The 19,923-nt window shown below is 45.3% G+C and overlaps 1 protein-coding gene across 1 annotated transcript in view; it reads right to left on the bottom strand.

Annotated features, from left to right (window-relative positions):
• Positions 1-338: 338 nt before the first annotated feature.
• ASB1 (ankyrin repeat and SOCS box containing 1) overlaps positions 339-19,923 on the bottom strand; it is a 29,521-nt gene continuing 9,936 nt past the window's right edge. Inside the window, exons 4-5 of the mRNA XM_036766245.1 lie at positions 14,846-15,231; positions 339-8,312 (exon numbers count right to left, since the gene is read on the bottom strand). Of these exons, the coding sequence (XP_036622140.1) occupies positions 8,179-8,312; positions 14,846-15,231 (520 nt within the window). The 3' untranslated portion in view covers positions 339-8,178. The remainder of the gene's footprint in view (positions 8,313-14,845; positions 15,232-19,923) is intronic.

The raw sequence follows: 19,923 nt of genomic DNA, 5'->3' as shown, positions 1-19,923 counted from the left end.
TTGCTGGCCCTCTCCATACACACATAGCTTCAGCTCAGACCCCCATTTGGTGTAACCCTAATTGAATTCAGAACTCCCCAGCCCAAATGATCCATGAGCCTCCAGATAGCTGGGATTACATGTGTCTATCACCACACCCAACTGAAGACTATTTATTTCCCCCCAAAATAATCTCAGTCACATATCAGGTTGAAGTAAGTTAAAATCCTTCTTTTTAACGAGAACTTTCTCAGATGTAAATCTTTTCTAGCTAAAACGTGTTCACCAAGCACATGCATCATCATAAACACAACTCTCTGCCTGAATGGTCCCAACAAAGGAGGACTTTGGCAGCCATGGTGAGGGAAACACAACCTTTATTGAGGTGACAGCACATTAGCACACAGCACAGTCAGCTTGGCCCTTCTGAACTGGGTACAAGAAATAGTGAGGATGAAGGCCCAGGAAATGCAGGTTAATCAGCAGAATGAAGGGGCATTCACCCAATGGTCATTCCTTCTGGCCAATTGTCTTATCTTGGGATTATCTCATTTGCCCGAGGAACACAGCAGACCCAGCACTGAGGGCTACGCAAATAGGAGAGTACAGAGTATGCGTTCACACAGATGCAATACTTGTTACAATGAATTACAATGATATATAATGAAGATGTGTTTAAGCACACTTTCCTGAAATCAGGGCACCCACGATCTTACTTTGACAGGCCACACCCCTAAGATTCCCTCTGATCAGACCCTTAATAGAAGGGAAGGGGCTTGTACATTGCAGAGAGGTGGCAAATTTATTTGAAGGCAATAATAAGCCATACACAGAAGAACTTCACTTCCCAGAATTCCTAATCCAAGGTATTCTGAGCTTCCCTTCCCCTCCCACTCCCCATCACCTTCAGGAGAAGGTCACACAACTTTTCCATCTCTACATCTTTGGCCCTTACCTTGTACTTACTTCTCTGAGAACATGCAACATTTTCCCAATAGAACAGAAGCTCCTTGAGGGCAGGCACTGATGCCTTTTTGTCAGCGTATCCCCAGGGCCCAGCACAGTGGCACAGAGTATGTGCTTAATAGATGCTTGTTCATTTACTTGTGCCTCTGAGAATCTTTGACTTCCTCCAGGCTTCAGCTCACTTGCCCCTCTCTGGAAAGCCTCCTTGATCCCCTTCTTCCCCCCAAAAAGTCAAATAATCCCTGCTTTTGAGGGTAGGGTTGGCAGAATTTTTCTTGGTGTTTCAAGAACTTAGCGTAGTGACTAACACATGGTAAGTACTTCATAGATGCTCACTGAATTGGACTGTATTGAGGTATCTGAATTAGGCAGCTGCCCTCCATGCTGGGAGCTTGAGACCAGGAAAGGTTACTGGTGGAAACCAGGGCACCTCAGGGAAGTGCAGATATGGGGGAGGGGGTCATCTCTGGCTGACCAGAAGTTGGCATTTGGGGCCGGACATTAGAGGGGAGATGGGGACAGGGGCAAAGTCACAGCTCCATTACTGGGACCTAGACAAGAATTATAAAATGAACCCTGGCCTAATAGCTTCCCAATCAATATCTTTTAGAAATCCAGTTGTGGAAAGAGAAACCTTATGTGGTGGCCTCAGACAGAAGAACTAAGGTGCTAGATAGACAGAGACCCCAGGACACCCAGGGGTAAAACAGATGGAGTGAATGGAGCAGAGCAAGAGCAAGCCTGGAAGCGAGAAGGAGGAGACTCCACCTTGCTTGGTTAATAGCTTAATTATTCTTGCTAAGTGAACCCAAACTCAGTTGTTTCTACCTTCCAAAGGAATTAAATGTCAGTGGTATGTTCTAAATGTTGGCACCCCTGGGTAAAGTGCTACATGCCCTACCTTAGTTCTGTGTGGAGTTCAGAAACTTTACAAACTTTGCAGTTTGGCCTAAGACCCTGGTGCCAGCCAGAGTACCACTAAAAATCATCTCTCGGCCCAGCTGGGGATACCTGCATGGTACTGATGTCCAAATCAAGTTATCAATACCAGTGTGTGGAGTATAAACTCAGCATGAGCATCAACGCACAGAACTCAGTTTCCTTTTCTGAAAAATGAGATGGTTGGGCTCGGTGGCCTCTGAGCTCTCTCTAGCTCCATATAGAGGATTCTGCCTCAGGAGCGTCACATGCAAAGATGGAGGCCCTCCTGCTCAGGCCACATTCCCAGGAGAGATTATCGTTCCATAGGATAGGGCCTGTGTCTAACAGAAGGGGAGTAGCATCAGAGATCTCCATCACCAGCTGAAAGGGTGGTCATTTTATTTATCTGTAAGATCTGGTCCCCATCAGAAGACGAGGAGATGAAGAGTGACCACACTGGGTACCCGCACGTGTTAGGTGAGATCCATCTGGGAAAAATCACATGGTCGGGGCAGTCTACACTTCCCTTGACTATTTATATACTTCTCCACAAGTAACTTGGGGCAGTGCATCTTACAGGGCTGATCGACGGCTGCACTTGGAAACCAGAGCCATGCATTCAACCCTCCTTTGACCCTGACTAGCCAGGCAACCACGGGCAAGTTCTAAGCCTCCCCAAGCCTCAGTTTCCTGATCTGCAGAAGGGGGATAATAAAGCACCCATCTCCTAGGGCTGTTATGAGGTTCAATGATATTAATAATAATAATCATGAGGAAGTCAGATGGGGTCACAGAGATCTGGCCTCAGTCAGAAAGACCTAGGTTCAAGCCTTGAGACACAAGGGCTGTGTGACCTTGGGTCAGTCATGTACTCTTTCAGTTTCTCATCTGTAAAGTGACAGGTTTCCCCCTAAGGACCTCCCTGATCTAAAGCCTCCAATGCTATGGAAACATGCAAGCTCCATCCACAGAGACTCCACGGTCTGGGCTCCACCGAGGCACAATTGGGCACCCGGTTTTCCTCAAAAACATGAGTTATTTCTGGCACTATTATCCTCTCATAGAAAAGGTTAACACCAGCACCAGCACCACCACTGACAGCAGCAGCTGACGTCTACCTCGCCATTTCTGGTTCACAAAGAATTCTCATACACACCATCACGTTTATCTTATGATAAGTATTGTTATCCCCATTTCACAGACGAGAAAGCTGAGTGTCAACAAGGTAGCATGGTTTTCCCAAGATCCCAGGGATTGCACTTGGCAGAGCATGGATTCAGGATCAGAGTCTGGAGTGTGGCAGAGGGGGCCCTTATTCGAGTCTGGCATGGATCAGTTAGTCTCTGGGTTCCCTTCTAGTTTGGAGTCTCTGTCTTCCGATTCCTTGGCCATGTCATCTACTCATGTTTCATTCCTCCCCCTCTCACCATCACCCTTTTATTTTGTCAGCTTACAATCTGTAAGGAATAAACACCTTTACAAGCTGGCATTTCACTCAGTCACAGAAGCTGACCATATCTGGCATCAATCATTATAGACCTGGAAAATAACTGGGGTCTGGGCAGGTTCACAAAAGGCTACAGTTTTGAAAAGTCAAAATTTTAATTAAATTTCCCAAATGTCCAAACAGGTAATGAGGTGTAAATCGCTCCCAAGCGAGCAGGGGGTGCTGGACTGCTGGCCACCCAAAGCCTGGAACCTTCTATAAAATTCAAATAGCCTGAAGCCAGGGACCCCACCATCTATGCTTGTGGGGCCCTTGGGTTTGAGAATTGGTGGGTTTTAATAAAAAAATTGTTGAAAGAATATGAATGAATGAATTTGGGGAAAGAGAAGTAAATTGAATCTGATGTTGTGAACAGAGAACCAGCCTTCCATCCCCATCCTCCCTCTGACTACTGAGTAAATGACCCTAGACAAGTTCCTTCATCTCAATGCCCCAGGCTAGTCTCTTGGACCATAGGTCCAGATGAGTGGCTAATCTGTGTCAGGGGAGGGGTATCCACACATCAATGAAACCACAGGTGCAGACCAAAGTCAATACAAGGACAGAGCCCAGGGCCAGACCTCTGGTCCCAATGGTCTAGGGGTTCCTACACAAGGAGACTTCCTTTATCAATGCAGGCTGGTACTTCTTCTACAACTTCTAGTCTTGGAGGGATACATAGAGCACAGACAGGTTAGGAGACTTGCCCAGGGTCTCCCAGCCCTGTATCTAAGAGATAGGAACCAAATCTAGGAATTCCTGACTTTGGGGCTGGCTCCCTAACCACTACACAATTACATAATAAAAAGAAGCTGACTGTGCCCCCTTTTATCAGTTAGCCACAGTGAAACCCTGAGTTTCCAAAACCTGGATTCCTAGCACCCCCGTCATTGCCCAGTACATTTCTAATGCCCATCGTAAGCATGTGCTAAGGAAGGTCTCCAGCTCCCCTTCAAGCTGATTGGTCAGTGGTCCAGCTGAGCCAATTCAGGCACTCCAGGCCTGGTCTCTCCTGGATCTCTAACATGTGGCCAGTTCACTCAGGCTTCTCTCGGGCCTCTTCAATCTCTCTCCCTCCACATGAGAAACTATCATTCACAGTCATGACAAACAAGAGGATGTGGGTCTACCAGCAAATTTTTAATGGTTTCCAGTTTATTTGCACAGCCTGGGATGGGAGAGCACAGAGCTTTGCCTGCTTCACATTTCATTCAATGGGAAAATCAGAAATCTATGGAAAACCGGAGGTGAATTGGGGCCCGAGATGTGTAACAAGGGACTAGGCTAGGAGAAGGGCCCCTCACAACACTTTGCTTGAGAACCCAGAAATTAAACTTAGGAACCTGGTAATGAGCTAGCCATGGCCCTGACCCACCTCCAAATTTGCTCTCTGTATCTTGCTTTTACACGAGTTCAGTTGGATTGAATCTTTCTCTTCTTCCTGAGTCCTTGCTGAAAATCCAATCATTTATTGGGCAGATATTTATTAATCACCTACTGTATGCTGGGCATAGTGCTAGGCAACAGAGAAACCGAGACAAAAAAAAAGCTCCCGTCTTTGAGGAGTTTACATTTCACTAGGGAGAAACAGAAACAATGAAATAAGGGCACAGATAACTAAGACAAAATCGAGACAAAGTCAAGACAAAGTAACCTAGAAGAGAAGGTCAGCAGAGAAGAACGGGGTCTAGAGGAAAGACTGCTGCGCTTCTTAGCCATGTTCTCGTGCTGGGTCCAGCCCCTACTCTCAAGCATCCTATGCTCCTCTGAAGGTGACTTCCTGGTACACGTATCAGAGGTGCTTAATAATTGTTGATGGAATTGAGCTAATCCCAAGGTAGGATCATAGATATCAGGGTCAGAAGAAGACGCTGTGTACAGGGAGGTCCTGTGACTTTTGGCCAACAAGCTCGGACTTAATTTCAGTTTTACATATACGCGGCTGGACTGACCAATTCAATCAAATAATTGGCTTGACTGGTTTTTTCCCTCTCATTGGATTGATTGAATAAATCACCATTTGCTTTCGTGCTGAGAAGTCCCAGCCTCAGAGATTCAAAGGTGCCCAAGGAAAGGAGGACACCTGAGAATGCATGGATAGCAATGGAGGCCAGAAAATCACAGGATCTCAAAGCTGGAAAGGACCTCTGAGGCTAAGTAGCCAGGCCATCTCTGAATTATCATCAATAAACCCAAAAGAGTACGACACTTGAGTTTGGGATTCACAGTGAGAAAGGCTTGTATTCAAATCCTGCCCTGATACTTGCTTCTTCTGTGACCTTAAACAGGTCACTTATGTTCTCTGAACTTCAATTTCCTCATATGTGAAGCATAAGTGCCCCCTGTACCATCTCTATACCTCAGTGGGCTGATGTGATAATCATGTGGACTAATGTATATATTATAAAGTGCTTTGTATCGGAAAGTACTATGTCATTATCGTGATACTGTGTGACTCTGGACAACTCTCTTCTCCCCTCTCGGTCTCAGTCTCAGTTTCCCCCCTGGCCCTTGTAGAAGACCTCAGAGGTCCCGGCCAGCTTTAGAGCCATGGGAATACTGTGAGCTTGTCTCTGGGGGCACCAAGATGTCAGAGCCAAAAAGCAAATGCAATCAATTCTCCGGAAGGGTTGTGTGTCTAGCACCAAACATCTAGGCATTCAGAAGTACCCACGCATCTGGCTGAAATGACCAAGTGTGTGTTTGGTGTTTTTGCAACAGAGCATTAAACCTTTTATCTCCCCCACCCCCATCCCCCAACAGAATGTGTGCTCCTTGAGAACAAGGACTCTCATTTTTGCCTTTGCATCCTGAACACTGACACACAGCAGGTGATTAATCAAAGCTTATCCCTTGACTGTCTTGTACGTGATGGCAGTGAACGCTGTTGGTATAACACTTCTTCCGCCTGTAGACTGGTACATAATGTAAAGTCCTAGAGGGCAGGCATTGTTTCACTTTGGTGTCTCTATATTCCTAATACTTAGCACAATGCCTTGTATGCAGCAGGTGCTTAATAAATAACTAAATATTGGTTCATTTGTTTTGTTATAGCTTCTGAAACTGACCCATCTTCTTTTGAAGACTGCTTCATCTAGGGGATGGAAAGTGGAGAAACTGGGAGACACTCTAGGCTCTCACACTTGGACTGATATTTCAATGATTGCAATTACTCCACGTGTGGATTCAGGGGAGACCGAGGTCAAGGTTTAACCTGACACAAATGCAGTTGAGGAAGGGTCTTTGAAAGGACACAAGAAGTGACTAAAGAGAATTAGTTAATCTGACTCAATAAAGAAGGAAGAGAAGGAATGAAGAAGGAAAAAGTGTCAAAGTGAGAAGGGGCTAGAGACACTGTCTGATCCAACCCCCATTTGAAAAGGAAAGCCATTTAAAACACCAACCAACATGGCCATTGGGACACTGTGTGAAGACCCCAGATGAGAGGAAACTCTCTCCCTTCCACATTGCAACAGATGCATTCTTACAAAGTTTCCCATAAATTCACCTCTTCAGCTACCACCTGGTTTGGACAAAGAGGACAGGTCCGTTGTTTCTTCCATGTGGTAGCTGTTCAAATACTTGAAGACCATTTCCATGTCCTCCCTAAGGCTTCCTTTTCCAGCTGAACATCCCCAATTCCTTAAAATAGTTGTCAAATGGCATGGAATCCATGCCCCTTCCATCTTGGTTGCCCTCCTTTGAGTATTCCCCACTCAATCCATCTTGTTTTTAAAATATTTCCCCAAGAACTGAACCCAGTATTCCGTATCGGATCTGAGTAGGGCTGAGTTTAAAGAAAATACCATCTTCCTTTTTCTGGATCTTTGTCTCCTAATCTGGGCCATGACATCCTTGCCTGCGATTATAAGCAATTCCAGTGTGTGTATAGATGACTATGTGAGAAGACAAATATCCATACTGGTTGAGAATGTTATACTGTCAGGTATGGGTTGGATGACCCACAAGATGACCACTGAGGTTCTTGACAACTCCCAGATTCTTTGAATTTGTGATATATCACACCTCTAAATACTAAATGCCAGCTAATCTCTTAATAGAGGACAATGAATATCAATAGGCCCTGTTTTTGCCTGTTCTTCCCCTCTAAGATGACCTTTGACCTATTCTGCCTATATCCTACATGTCTTAAGCTTTATGTTACCTCCCTCATCAGAATATAAGTGTCTTGAGGGCAAAGACAATGTTTTTGTCTTTCTTTGTATTCTCAACATTTAACACAGTGCCTGGCCCATAGTAGGTATTTAATAAATGCTTGTTGACTAATATTTACCTTTGGTTAAATGTATTTTCCCAAAATTAATTATTTGCATCCATCAGATATTGAAGTAAATATTTCACTTTAGAAATATAAATATTTATACAGAAGCATATACACCATGAGGTCGCTAATTACACTATCCTTACGGAGACATTAGCTGACCTCTGGAAGCTGACCTATACCCTGGAAACACATTCCATCCCCATTCTGATTATTCGCAGGTATTATAACATCTCAGCTATGAAAATTCCACACAGGGATATCAAGGGAAAAGAAAACATTGCAATAGCCCCACCATTGAAAATAAGCCAAGGCTAGATCAAAGTCAGTTGAGAGATCCTTCACAAAATACAGCATATTGACAAAAGCACCAGAGCTGGTTAACATCAGTAATAACCAAGGCAATCTCTTTACCAACAGATACTTGGGACATTCCTTAACAGTTCAGGGTGTGAGATGGACAGTAATGAATAGACACCAATTTGGTTCTTTAGATCACCTGCTTTCCTCCTTGAAAAGCATCCAATTAATCATGCCCTGCATCTTAACTCTGCTCATAAAGTAAAAACTGTTTGATGGAGTCAGGGAGGGGGAGAGAAGGTATAAGGTACAGCCGACACTTGCCGAGGGCCCTCCTCACAGACACCCGGCACAGGCACAGCAAGGTCCTGGGGACACCTAGAGAGGAGAAAAAGGAAAGAGAAAAAAGTCACTCAATTTCACCATCTCCCATGAGATGGAATCCAGGCATTGAGCAGCCCTCACCTCTCAGCTCTCAGAGACACAGTCCTGCCTTGGGGAGCTTCCTGGGAAGAATCAAAGTGAGATGTACTGTCTTCCCATTAGAATGTGAGTTCCTTGGTGGCATGGACATTTTTTTGCCTTTTATTTGTATCCTGAGTACTTATCACAGTGCCTGGCACACAGTAAGTACTTAATAAATGCTTGTTGATGGGCTGAGCCACTGGGCTGGTCAAAGGAAAAGAAAAGATATGATTGGAATCCTTTATTTGCTACTTCAGGTTTAAATCTGGCTATGGAACAAAATCTTCATCCCATCTCCCCAAGCTTTGGAATTTCCTAGCTGTGATTACCTTCTCCTCCCTTGGACGGTGCTTTTATTATTCTGTTTTCTATTACTCTCACTGTGTTCCTAACCCTAATTCTAGTTATCAGCATCCCTGAACACAGACTGCAACCTGGCCCTCAAGAGTGGGCAGTGAATGTTCCAGAGTCTTACAATTAGGAAATGGCAGAGATGGCCCTTGAACCCAAGTCTTACCATTGTTGGCCAGTCATTTTCAGTCATATCTGACTCTTTGTGACTCCATGTGGGGTTTTTGTGGCAAAGATTCTGGAATGGTTTGCCATTTCCTTCTCCAGCTTATTTTGCAGAAGAGGAAATGGAGGCAAACAGGGTTAAGTGACTTGCCCAAGGTCACATAGCTAGGAAGTATCTGAAGCCAGATTTGAACTCTGGAAGATAAGTCTTTCTGACTTCAGACCCAGTACTCTATCACCACCTAACAGCACCACCTAACTGCCTGAGTCTTACTGACTACAAGTTAAATGTTCTAGCCACCGTGCCAAGCTGCTTCTCAAAATTAACATGTATATATAATATATTAATATACACATTTGATTTTAACAATAACTTGTTATTATTAATAATAATACTGATGAGTAATGATTATTTTATTATCATTAATCTTTTTTTAATGCAGTTCAGATAAAATGGTTTGAGGACCAATCTTTAGTCTGTTAGTATTCTTTTATATGCTGTTCTCTGAACTATGGCTGAGGGGAGAAGACAACTATTCAGAATGGAACAAGAATATGAAGTCAGAGGCTCCTGAAAGCATCTTTGGGACAACTGCAGGAGATAAGGCAGCAGGGAGGACCCAGGGACCAGGCCTGTTTCCACAGGGCCCTAGTTCTTTTACTAGGTCTCTATTATTTTGAAATTTTTTTCATTCTGAGTAGGAAATTAAATTGGAAAACCTTTGGAAGACTGAAGAGCTCTGAACAATGCCACGACCAACCACAGTTCCAAAGGATATGTGAAGAAGTATGCTAACCACCGCCCAAGAGAGCACTGAAGGGTTCAGAGTTCAGTCTGAAGCATAGAGGGTGCTTTTTCTTCCCCTTGCCTCCCTACTTCTTTTCTTTTCTCTTTCTTTCCTTCTTCCTTCCTTTCTCTTCCTTCCACTCTTTTTCTTTCTTTCTTTTTTTCCTTTCTTTCTTTCTTTCTTTCTTTCTTTCTTTTTTTAACCAAAGTTATGAAACATTTCTTCACAGTCTCTCTCTCTCTCTCCCTCTCCCTTTCTTTCTTTCTTCCAAACAAGGGTAATGTAAGAATTGTTCAGCATGACTATAAGTTTCTGCAATGGGCTTTGTTTTTCTTGCTTCTCAGTGGGTGGGTCGGAGGAGGGGAAGAGGGCGGGAGAGAATTTTGAATGGAAAATAAAATAAAATGGAATTTTAAAGGAAAAAGGGAAATTAGGAGTCTTCAGTGTGATGACATCTATCAAAAACGCTGCTCCTAGTTTTTCTGGCCCAAGGTCCCACCTGAGCAGCTGTGAGCAGCAATTCTAATGGTCACGATCCTCTAGTTTCAGTTGGGTTATTTATTTACTGAATTCTTAAGGCTATTTGGAGATCTGTTGTCTGTTAGTTTACAAAGTGTCTAATTCTAGCAATTGGACCACGTTTTCTGGGTATTCGGGAGATGAGGAATGCTGTGACCTCCTACGCTACCTTGGTGGTCCCCCCGCTTTATTGCACCATCTGCAGCGATTGATGAGTCTGGCCCACGCAAAGATAATGAGCTCCTTTGTAATTTCTGCTGGTAATGACATGATCATGCATCACCATCCTGAGTCCCTTTATTTTGACAAACAAACATTCATGACTCAATCAACCCATCAACAAGTATTTATTAAGCACCTACTGTGTGCAGGCACCGGGAAGATAGCGATTTCTCCAAGGCTTCCTGGTGAACACGCTGTTGGAGAAGATTGTTGTTATTGTTACAGCGCTAAAGTACAACGGGTTATGGTAGCAGCCAGAGAGCAGGAGACCTGAGTTCAAATCCAGCTTCAGACACTTGGTAGTTGTGTGAGCTTGGGCAAGTCACTTAATCCCGTTTGCCTCAGTTCCGCATCTATAAAATGAAGACTGTAATAGCAGCCACCTCCCGGGGGCTGTTATTAGGATAATATGAGATAATTCACGTAATGCATGAAATATGATTATTATTATTATTATTATCATTATTATTGAAGTCAACCTCCAGTCCCTCATCATGGACTAGAAGAAAGGCTGCATCAAAGAGATGCACATTCTGGAAGGCCTGGCCAAGCCAGGAAGGCTTCAAGCAAAGGCCCAGCGATCTAGATCCTCCGCTCTGTTGTCCAAGGGCCGGCCTCACCAAGTTCAGCAAGAGGGCGCTCCAGGATGAGTTCTTCCACAACACAGATCTTAGAAGGCCACGGACAAAGCTATGAGGTAGGAGTGGGGTTGGAAGCTGCAATCTCTGTCAAAGGAGGCAAAACCGATGCTGGGAAGGTCACAGAACTTCGGAGTATGTGGCATTATTCTCATTATCATTAGGGTTGTAGCAAAATGGAAACAAAGGAAGTCACCAGTGGTCATAGGACAACTTTGTGTCTTGGTCAAGGAGACGTGAGGCCCCCTGCTGTCAGTCTCAGCTCTCTGTGCCTCAGTTTCCTCCTCCTTACTCCGGGACCATCTGGATCCACTTCACTTGTAGGCATCAGTCACTCACAGAGATGATCCAACACCCACCCCACATCTGCCATCATCCCCAAGGAGACAAATTCCATTTCTACAGGGTGGCCTATGTTCTACTACCTAGGAGGAAATGATGAGGAGATTTGGTTCTTATTCCACAAAACGACCCGAGTGGGAGGGGAAGCAAGGTGGGAATCTAAAAGAGCTAACCAGACCTGCAGAATATTTGTCAAGAAACACACTTGCTGCCTTGCAAATGAACATAATAACCTTGGGCTCACCCAAAACCCAAGCATTTCCAAGGGAAGGACCAGCCATTAAGTCGGAATTAATGGCCTCCACTTGGCTGAGGGGTTACAGCCCTGTTAGCCTGGGCAAAGGAGAATCCATCATGGAGTAACTGAAGCACAAACACATATAGATTGAAGGCCTCTAGAGTCAGCCCAGAAACCTTATTTACCTGAAGAAGAGCACTGGTCCTAACTACTGCAAAGGTCAACACGCCCAACCCAGGAACATTTCTCACATATCTCTAAACAAAGGAGCTGCAAAGAAGGAAGGCTTCCATGCAGAGCTGTTCAGAATGGTCTTTTAAAAATAATAAATCAGGGTGGGGAAAGGTTTGGAGGGAGGGAGAGAGTCTGGAACTGAAAAAAAAATTAACTAATTTAAAAATAAATTAGAAAAACAGACATGTTTTGCTGAAGGAGATTATTTCCATAGAATGGTTTAGATTTGGGGGACAAAGAAAAGTAACTGAATAAGTGGACTTCACCAGAAAGTGGGGAAACTGTGGCAAGCATACCTTCCCTGTCTTCTCAATACTAAGGCCTAGAAGTGAAAAGGCCTCATGGAGACTTCAGCAGAAGAGTCCTGTGCCCAACAAAGAATGCATTTCTTTTCAATTTCCAATGTGGCTTTGCTCAGTGTTGTCTTATAGAGAAAATCTTATTTGTTGCATCCATGTTCAATTTTATAATGCCAGTCCTGGCATTTAAGGTCCTCTATAGAGCATTCATTCAGTAAAAATTTTTATTTTATTATTTATTCATAAACATTTACTACATTTATCATTGTTATTGCTACTAGATACCAGAGGGACTCAAAGTTTAGAGAAGACATAGCCCTGCTCTCATGGAACAAGATGATTCAGCAAAGAGTCTTGGATTTGGGATCAGGGGACCTGACTTGAGATCTGGCTCTGGACTTATGACCTGTATAACCTTGAGCAAATCACTAGATGCCCCCGAACCTCTGTTTCCTCATCTGTGAGATGAGGGGTTTGAGCCAGAAGGTCTTTCTGGACCCTTCCAGCTGCAAAGCCCTTGACCCAAATGACCATCATATGGAAAATTACAGGAAAAGAGTACCTATAAACTGGGGAATCCATGCTAGTAAGGCCTGGGTGCAAAGGCTGTTATCTGCTAATGGATCAAGGAAGGCTTCAAAAGGAAGATGGAGTCTGAGTTAGTCTTGAAAGGATGAGTAGGAACTGACCCGATAGAAAGGTGGCAGATGAGTGAGAGAGAGGGTATGATTGCCAAAGCTGGGTCCTTGAGGAGGGTGGAGAGAATGTCCTCAAGGAGGGGGTAGAGAGAAATTTTCCCTGGAGAGGACTAATACTAACTTAACTCTTCTTCTGTGACCAGAGGGAAGAAGGAAGATGAGTAGAAGTTGCTGCAATCACTTTAGGACTGGAGGAAGAGAGTGGAGAGAGCCCATGTTGGGTAGCCTTAGTCTTCTCAATGATGAGTATTGGAATTTGGGTGGCTTAGAGATATAGAGAAAGGAGGACAGGGTACAGAAAAGAAGAGGGGTCAGAGGGAGTCAACAAAAACAGACTAGGAGTAGCTGAAGCTAATTACCAAATCTGGAGCAAAGTTAGAGAAGTTGTGTGAGGGCTTTTTTTGAATGCCTACACAACCCAGAGCAAGAGCAAAGGAATGAGTTAGTGGGTGTTATGGGTGGGTGATGTGTCCCCCACAGGCCAAGAATGGTGTTAAGAGAGCAGGGGAAAGGATGCTTGGGCAGTCCTAGCTAGAGAGACAGAAGAGCTGGTTTGCTATGTCACCAAGGAAAGCAACGAAAGCAAGAGAAATCATAGAGGAGAGAGAGATTGGAAGAATGGTGATGAGCCGAGAAACCAGAGGTTCCGATGAGGACAGAAGATGGATTGGGTATGAGGGAAAGAGCTGGAGTCAGAAAGGAATTCCAAAGGTCCAGATGTTGGAAGGAGGCTCACTTCTAAAGATGGTGGCATCTGATGCATAAGTATGGTCATACACAGCTAAAGACTGGAGCAGAAAGAGGTCTTTGGAGTTCAAGACATGACATCCATCTCCCACCTCTGAGCTTTTGCACAAATTGTCCCCCCATGCTTGGAAAGCACCCCCTCCTCAGCTCTATTCATAGAATTCTTGGCATCCTCCAAAGCACAGCTCAGGACCACCCCCTCCCCACAGCCATTCTGGATCACCCCAGAGACTAATGTGCATGACCACATTAAAAGCACTAAAGAGCACTAAAGCTTACTTGTATAATGTTGGATGGGTTTTGTCTTTATTTAGTGGGACAAACGCATCCATGCTAACAAAAGAATATAAGCTCCTCCACAGAGCCTGGATCCCATTTGTTAGCAGGAGAGAACACCATGGCCGAGGAGGTAGAGCCACAGAATTTTGGCATTTTGATATGGGAAGTCACAAAAGTGGTGAGTGGAGCCATCTTTTCCAGAAAATTGCTATTCATTCAATTACTGTTTAGAGGTCAAGTTTGGGGCTCACAGGCTGCATGGATTGTCATGAAGATAGGTACGGAGCAGTAATGTGTTGGCTACTGGGACAGTTCTATATGATGCACTCTGGGCAATGAGAAGCCCAGGGCTCCAGGGTCAGAGACAGATGCCTGAATGTATGGGGCAAGGGGATGCTCTAACTATGTGTCTCCTTTTCTAGCCTCTCCCATTTCTCCTCCTCATGCACTCTATATTCCAGCCAAATTGGGTGACTTTCTATTTCCCATTCTCCTCCTACTTTCCTCCTTCTCTGTAGCTTTGTTCATGCCCTCCACTGTACTTGAAATGAACTTTGCCCCTGCCCCTATGTCTGCTAGCATCCTGCCTTTCCTTCCCTAGTATCCCCCTCCTCAAATCTGTCCTTGTTCCTTACCTGGGATGTTGCGTTGCATTGATCTGACCCAGCGCAGTGCTCAGTATATACAGCAGACACTTGTTGGATTGAATCGATTTATCTTACCTAACTTCTTATCATAGCTACATGTAAATATCTCCTCCCCCTGTCTTCCATTCCCCAACCAGTAGATTGTAACCCCTCGAGGACAGGGTCTGTGTGCTTCATATATTTTTTATCCCAGCACCTGGCACAGTATGCACACTGTAGGTGCTCAACAAATGAATGGACATAAAGGCAACAGTAGGGTCTTAAGCTCATTGTACTTACTCCTGGCTTCTTTGAAAACCTGCAAAGCCTCTGGGTTCACTTTCACTCTTCCTCTTGACTCAGCATTCAAGGCTTCCCACTTCACCAGATTCAGGTTGGCACCAAAGTCGACCAGCAGGCTAACAAATGCAGCCTCGCAGCCATGACGCAGAACGGCATCCATGACACAGACAGGAGAGCCCCTGCAGAAGCCCTGGACATTGACAGGGCCGTGGCAGTTGAAATCAGGGTTGGCTCCAGCTTGAAGAAGCAGCTTGAAGCACTGGAGGTTGTGGTAGGCTGCGCTGATGTACAACGGACAGACCACGAGGGAAGTGAGGCGTCGGGAAGAAGGGGGAGGCATCCCAGGAGCCAGGTAGTGGTTGACGTCCACATCTGCCCCATACCTACAGGAGAGCAGAAGCAGGGTCAGATATACTCACATGCCTAATGGAGATGCTTCTTCTGCCAAGGACACAAGCCATCTTCACATCCACCCTCATATACACCCATCAATTCCACCATTAGTAAGGCTGCCATGTTGGTCAAGGATAACAGAAGCCATTTCGGCTGACTCTGGCCTCAGGCAGCTTTGGACATAGTCATAGTAAATGAATGAATCTATGATCATCCTACTGGGAAAGAGAAAGCAGTTGGTGATGACTTATGATGGCTATAAGCCATAGCAAAGAATGTGTTTTCAAGAACATAAATCAAAATGTTGACAAAGAGAAGCCTAAGAATGTAGATGGTTGAGACTCTTGCCTGGTCCCTCCTCTCCTCTCCTCTCCTCTCCTCTCCTCTCCTCTCCTCTCCTCTCCTCTCCTCTCCTCTCCTCTCCTCTCCTTTCCTCTCCTCTCCTCTCTTCTCTTCTCTTCTCTTCTCTGTCCATACTACCTGGCATGGTAATCCACCTAGCTCCCCTGGATTCAATGATCATCTCCATGCAGATCACATCCATTTGTCCAGCCCTAGCTTTTCTCCTGACCTCCAGTCCCACACCTCCACTTGCCTCCTTGGCCATGTCATACTCATCAGCTTTCCCCTCTCATACTCCCCTCTTCTTCACTTTCTTTGTACTATCAAGAGCCCTAGTCCTTGAGTCCCGCAGCCCAGATGTCATCCTCACCTGAATCCTCACTCTCACTACCAAGTCCAATAGATGCCATGGCTTATGGACTTAACCTGTGTAAGATTTCTCCTACAGCCTCTCCTCCCTCCTCTGATGCTGCCACAACCTCTGTGCAGGCTTTCATCACCTCCTACCTGGACTAGTTCAGGAGCCTGTTAGTGGGCTTCCCTGCTTAAGTCTCTCCCCACTATGGGGCCTCCTCCTCACATCTGCCAGATTGGATCTTCTTAAAAGGTTTGACCATGACACTACTACTCATTCAATAAACTTTAGTGGCACTCCATTGCCTTCAGGATCAAACAAACAGTCCTGTTTGACTTCTAGAGACGTTCAGAATCCGAATCCTTCCTCCCTTTCCTGTCCTCTAATACCTTGCTCCCCCCTCCATAGATAGGACTCTGGGCTCCAGTGACAATGGCCCCTTGCTATTGCTTGCACATGGAATTCTGTCTCCTACCTCCGAGCATTTGCACTTTTCCCCATGCCTCTCTCCTTCCCCATCTCTGCCTCTGACTTCCTTCAGGTCTCAGCAGTGAATAGAGTTCTGGGACTGGAGTCAGAAAGAGTTCATAAGTTCAAATCCAGCCTCTGACACTTACTAGCTGTGTCACCCTGGGCAAGCCATTGTTTTTATAGAGAAACACTTGTCTCAGGGAGCCATCTTTATTTTTATTTTGGAGGGGGGAAGGCAGGGCAATTGGGGTTAAGTGACTTGCCCAAGGTTACACAGCTAGTTAGTGTGTCAAGTGTCTGAGGCTGGTCCTCCTGACTCCAGGGCCAGTGCTCCACTCACTGCGCCACCTGGCTGCCCTTGGGCAAGTCATTTAACCCTGTTTGCCTTAGTTTCCTTATCTGTAAAATGAGCTGGAGGAGACGGCAAACCACTCAAGGATTTTTGCCAAGAAAACCCCAAGTGGGGTCATAAAGAGGCAGGCACAACTGAAACGACAAAATATGCAAAAAAGCCTTTCCCAGTCCTCCTTAAACTTAGCACCGCCCCCTTGAGATTATCGCCCATTTATTCCATCTAAGTCTTGTTATGTGTTCTCTCCTCCATAAGGCTGTAAGCTCCTTGAGGACCTGGACTGGTTTTATTTATCACTATTATTATTAACAACCACACTAGCAACAGTGCCTAGCATTTACGTAGTATTTAAGGTTCACAAAATTATTTACATGTATTATCTCACTGGATCCTTGCAACAGCCCTGTGTGGTAGGAGCGATTATTATCCTAATTTTACAGGTGAGGAACTGAGGCTGAGAAAGCCTAGGTGACTTACCCAGGGTCTCATAGGTAATTCAGTGTCTGAGGTTGAATTTGAATCAAATCTTCCTAAGTCCAAGTCCATGGCTCTATCCACTACACCACCCAGCTGCCTACTTTTTTCATCCCCAGCTCTTAGCACAATGCCTGGCACATAGTAGATGCTTAGTAAATGCTTGTTGGCTGACTAGCTGATTTGTAGCATTTGGGGTTCATTCCATGGAAACCACTGCTTCTGGATGATCTATCAAAGGAACAGGGAAGGTTTAGGCAGGAGAAGAGAAGACTTAGGGGTGACAAGACGACTGTCTTCCAGTATCTGAGGAACTATCATACAGAAGCCAGAGAAGAGCTAAAAGCAAGTGGGAGGATTTTCAGAGAGGTGCATTTCAGTGAGATGTAAGGAAAACTTTCTGCTAATTATGACAGTCGGAAAGCACATGAGATGCCGGAGGGCATAGGAAGATCGATACTCCTTCCTGGAGGTCCGAAGGAGAATCTTAGCGCTGCCGTCTGGGTTTCCTCCATCTCTGATTCTGCTCCTCTCTGAGGCTAATGCTACTGCTCATTTGGAGCACACACACGCAAACAAGGCTGGTTGTCTCCATTTTGTGGAGAGAGACTTGCCCACAGTTGGGGAAGGACCAGAGCCAGGACTCTGAGTCTGATCCCAAGGCTCCCAGCCACACTCAGCCCACTCACTGCTGAAGCACACATATGCAAAGTGCATGGATTAGGTGTCCTTCCTCTCCATCCCAAACTGTACAGCTGGTGACAGCTGGAGGAGGGAAGCAGGGCGCCACGTGTACCTGGGTGCTCCATCCTGTGCTCTCGGAGGGCAGAACCAAAGCCCTGTCTTCAAGCACTAAGCAAACAACAGTGATGGCAAAGGCAAAGGCTAGGCATGCCAAGCAGGACCAAAGGGTGTGACTTTTGTTTTCAATCTTGTTCTCTGGACTTCCTTTGTAAAAGCAAATGGCTGCATGAGGCAGAGTAAGACTGATAACACCAGACATGGGTGTGCATGTGCACATGTGTGCACGCATGTGAGTGTGCTTCCAGGGAAGACATAGCACGAGGGCTTCAGAGGCTCAGCACGCACATAAAAGGAAATTTTTGTTTCTTTTCAATTTGGGCTTTTGTGAGGCATGGGGGATGGGAGTGGTGAAGCCAACAGTTCCAGAATGCAATCCACTTTTATGATCTCTTCTGCACTGTTCAAAGCCTATTCCAAAAGCTCTTCCCCTTTGGGAGACCAAGGAATTGCAACTGCAGCTGGCAGGCACTGGTTATTAAAGCCAGTCAGACAACAGACCCCAACCCCCCAGCCCCCACCCCCATTCATCTGGGTAAGCATGAAGTGTCTGTGTTCAAATGAAGGCGTGCTCTTCACTCTTCGACCCTGCCCATGCATGCCAGCCTATTCCTTGTGTTCTCACAGTGACTGGGAGAAGAATGGACTCCTGGGATCCAGAAACGGAGGGGACCTCAAAGGTTACCTAATCCAATGCTATTTTAGAGATAAGAAAGTTTGAGGCCCAGAGAGGTTGACTTGACAAGGGTCAAATGGGCTCTAAGGGTCCAAGATGGGATTCAAATCTAGGCCCTAGGATTCAAAACCAATCTCCCTTCTGTCTATATAAACCTGAAATAACATTCTAAACTATCATTCATTAAACCTTCTAAACAAACAAACAAACAAACAGAAATCTTGCTGTTTGCTTCACATATTAAACTCATTTTTAAAAGACCTACCAAAGCCCTGTTAAAGGAAAAAAAGGAGGGAGGAGTGGTTTCAAACTAACTCCTTGTAGCTGGTTCAGAGCAAAGGATCTTCCAAGATATTTGTATTTTTGGGCAATATGACAATCTGGTATTAGCTTAGCTGTGGAAGAGACATCCCTTCATCCCCTCATAAAAAGGTACTGGATGGGGGCCAGTTAATTTTAATCCTGAATATTTTCCAAAATTCCCCTCTTGCTTTTAATATTGCTGGCAAACTGTCGCTGGGGAGAACTGTATAAATCAATGCCTCTCACGCATGCACAGAAATACCACTTGTTACAGAGCCTTGTATTAATATTATTATTCCTAGGGAGTCAGGGAGGGGAGCTTTAAAGCTATAGCCCAGGAGTCCCACCGAGCTGACTTCAAGAATGACAGGGAAGAGAAGAAGCCGATCCCACCCGATGGAAAGGAGGGATGCAAGAGAGCACAGGCACATCGGCATAAAGCGAGAGGGGAACGTGGGGGTCAAAGAATTGAAGATTCAGAGATGATGGACTTCAGAGATCATCTCACAATACCCTTCCATTTTATGGATGGATAAACTGAGGCCTGGGAGATTCTAGGATCTTGGACTTGGGTGAATCATCCAGTCCAATACCCTTCTTTTGGAGGGGTGGAGGGCAAGCTGAGAAGCACGGTGATCTGCCAGAGGGCAGCCAGGGATTTCAGAGGCTTCCTGACCCAGCCCCTTCACTTTACTGAGAGCAAAGGAAGGCCCTGGAGGTGATGGACTTCCCAAGGTCCCACACAGAGCAGGTGGCAGAGTCTGGATGTGCTCTCCATCTGGAATCTCTGCTTTTCAGCTCAACGGCCTGGGCTCCTGCTCTGTCTTAGTATTCATTAATTATGGCCAGAAAGTGTGCACGGGGTCCTCAGACGTCCCTTCTGTCTCCGCAGCTACGATTCCATGAAA

This window comes from Trichosurus vulpecula, chromosome 7, assembly GCF_011100635.1.
Source record: "Trichosurus vulpecula isolate mTriVul1 chromosome 7, mTriVul1.pri, whole genome shotgun sequence".
NCBI lineage: Eukaryota > Metazoa > Chordata > Mammalia > Diprotodontia > Phalangeridae > Trichosurus > Trichosurus vulpecula.
The sequence above is the reverse complement of the archived record's forward strand: the minus strand, read 5'-3'. Positions and strand labels throughout refer to the sequence as shown.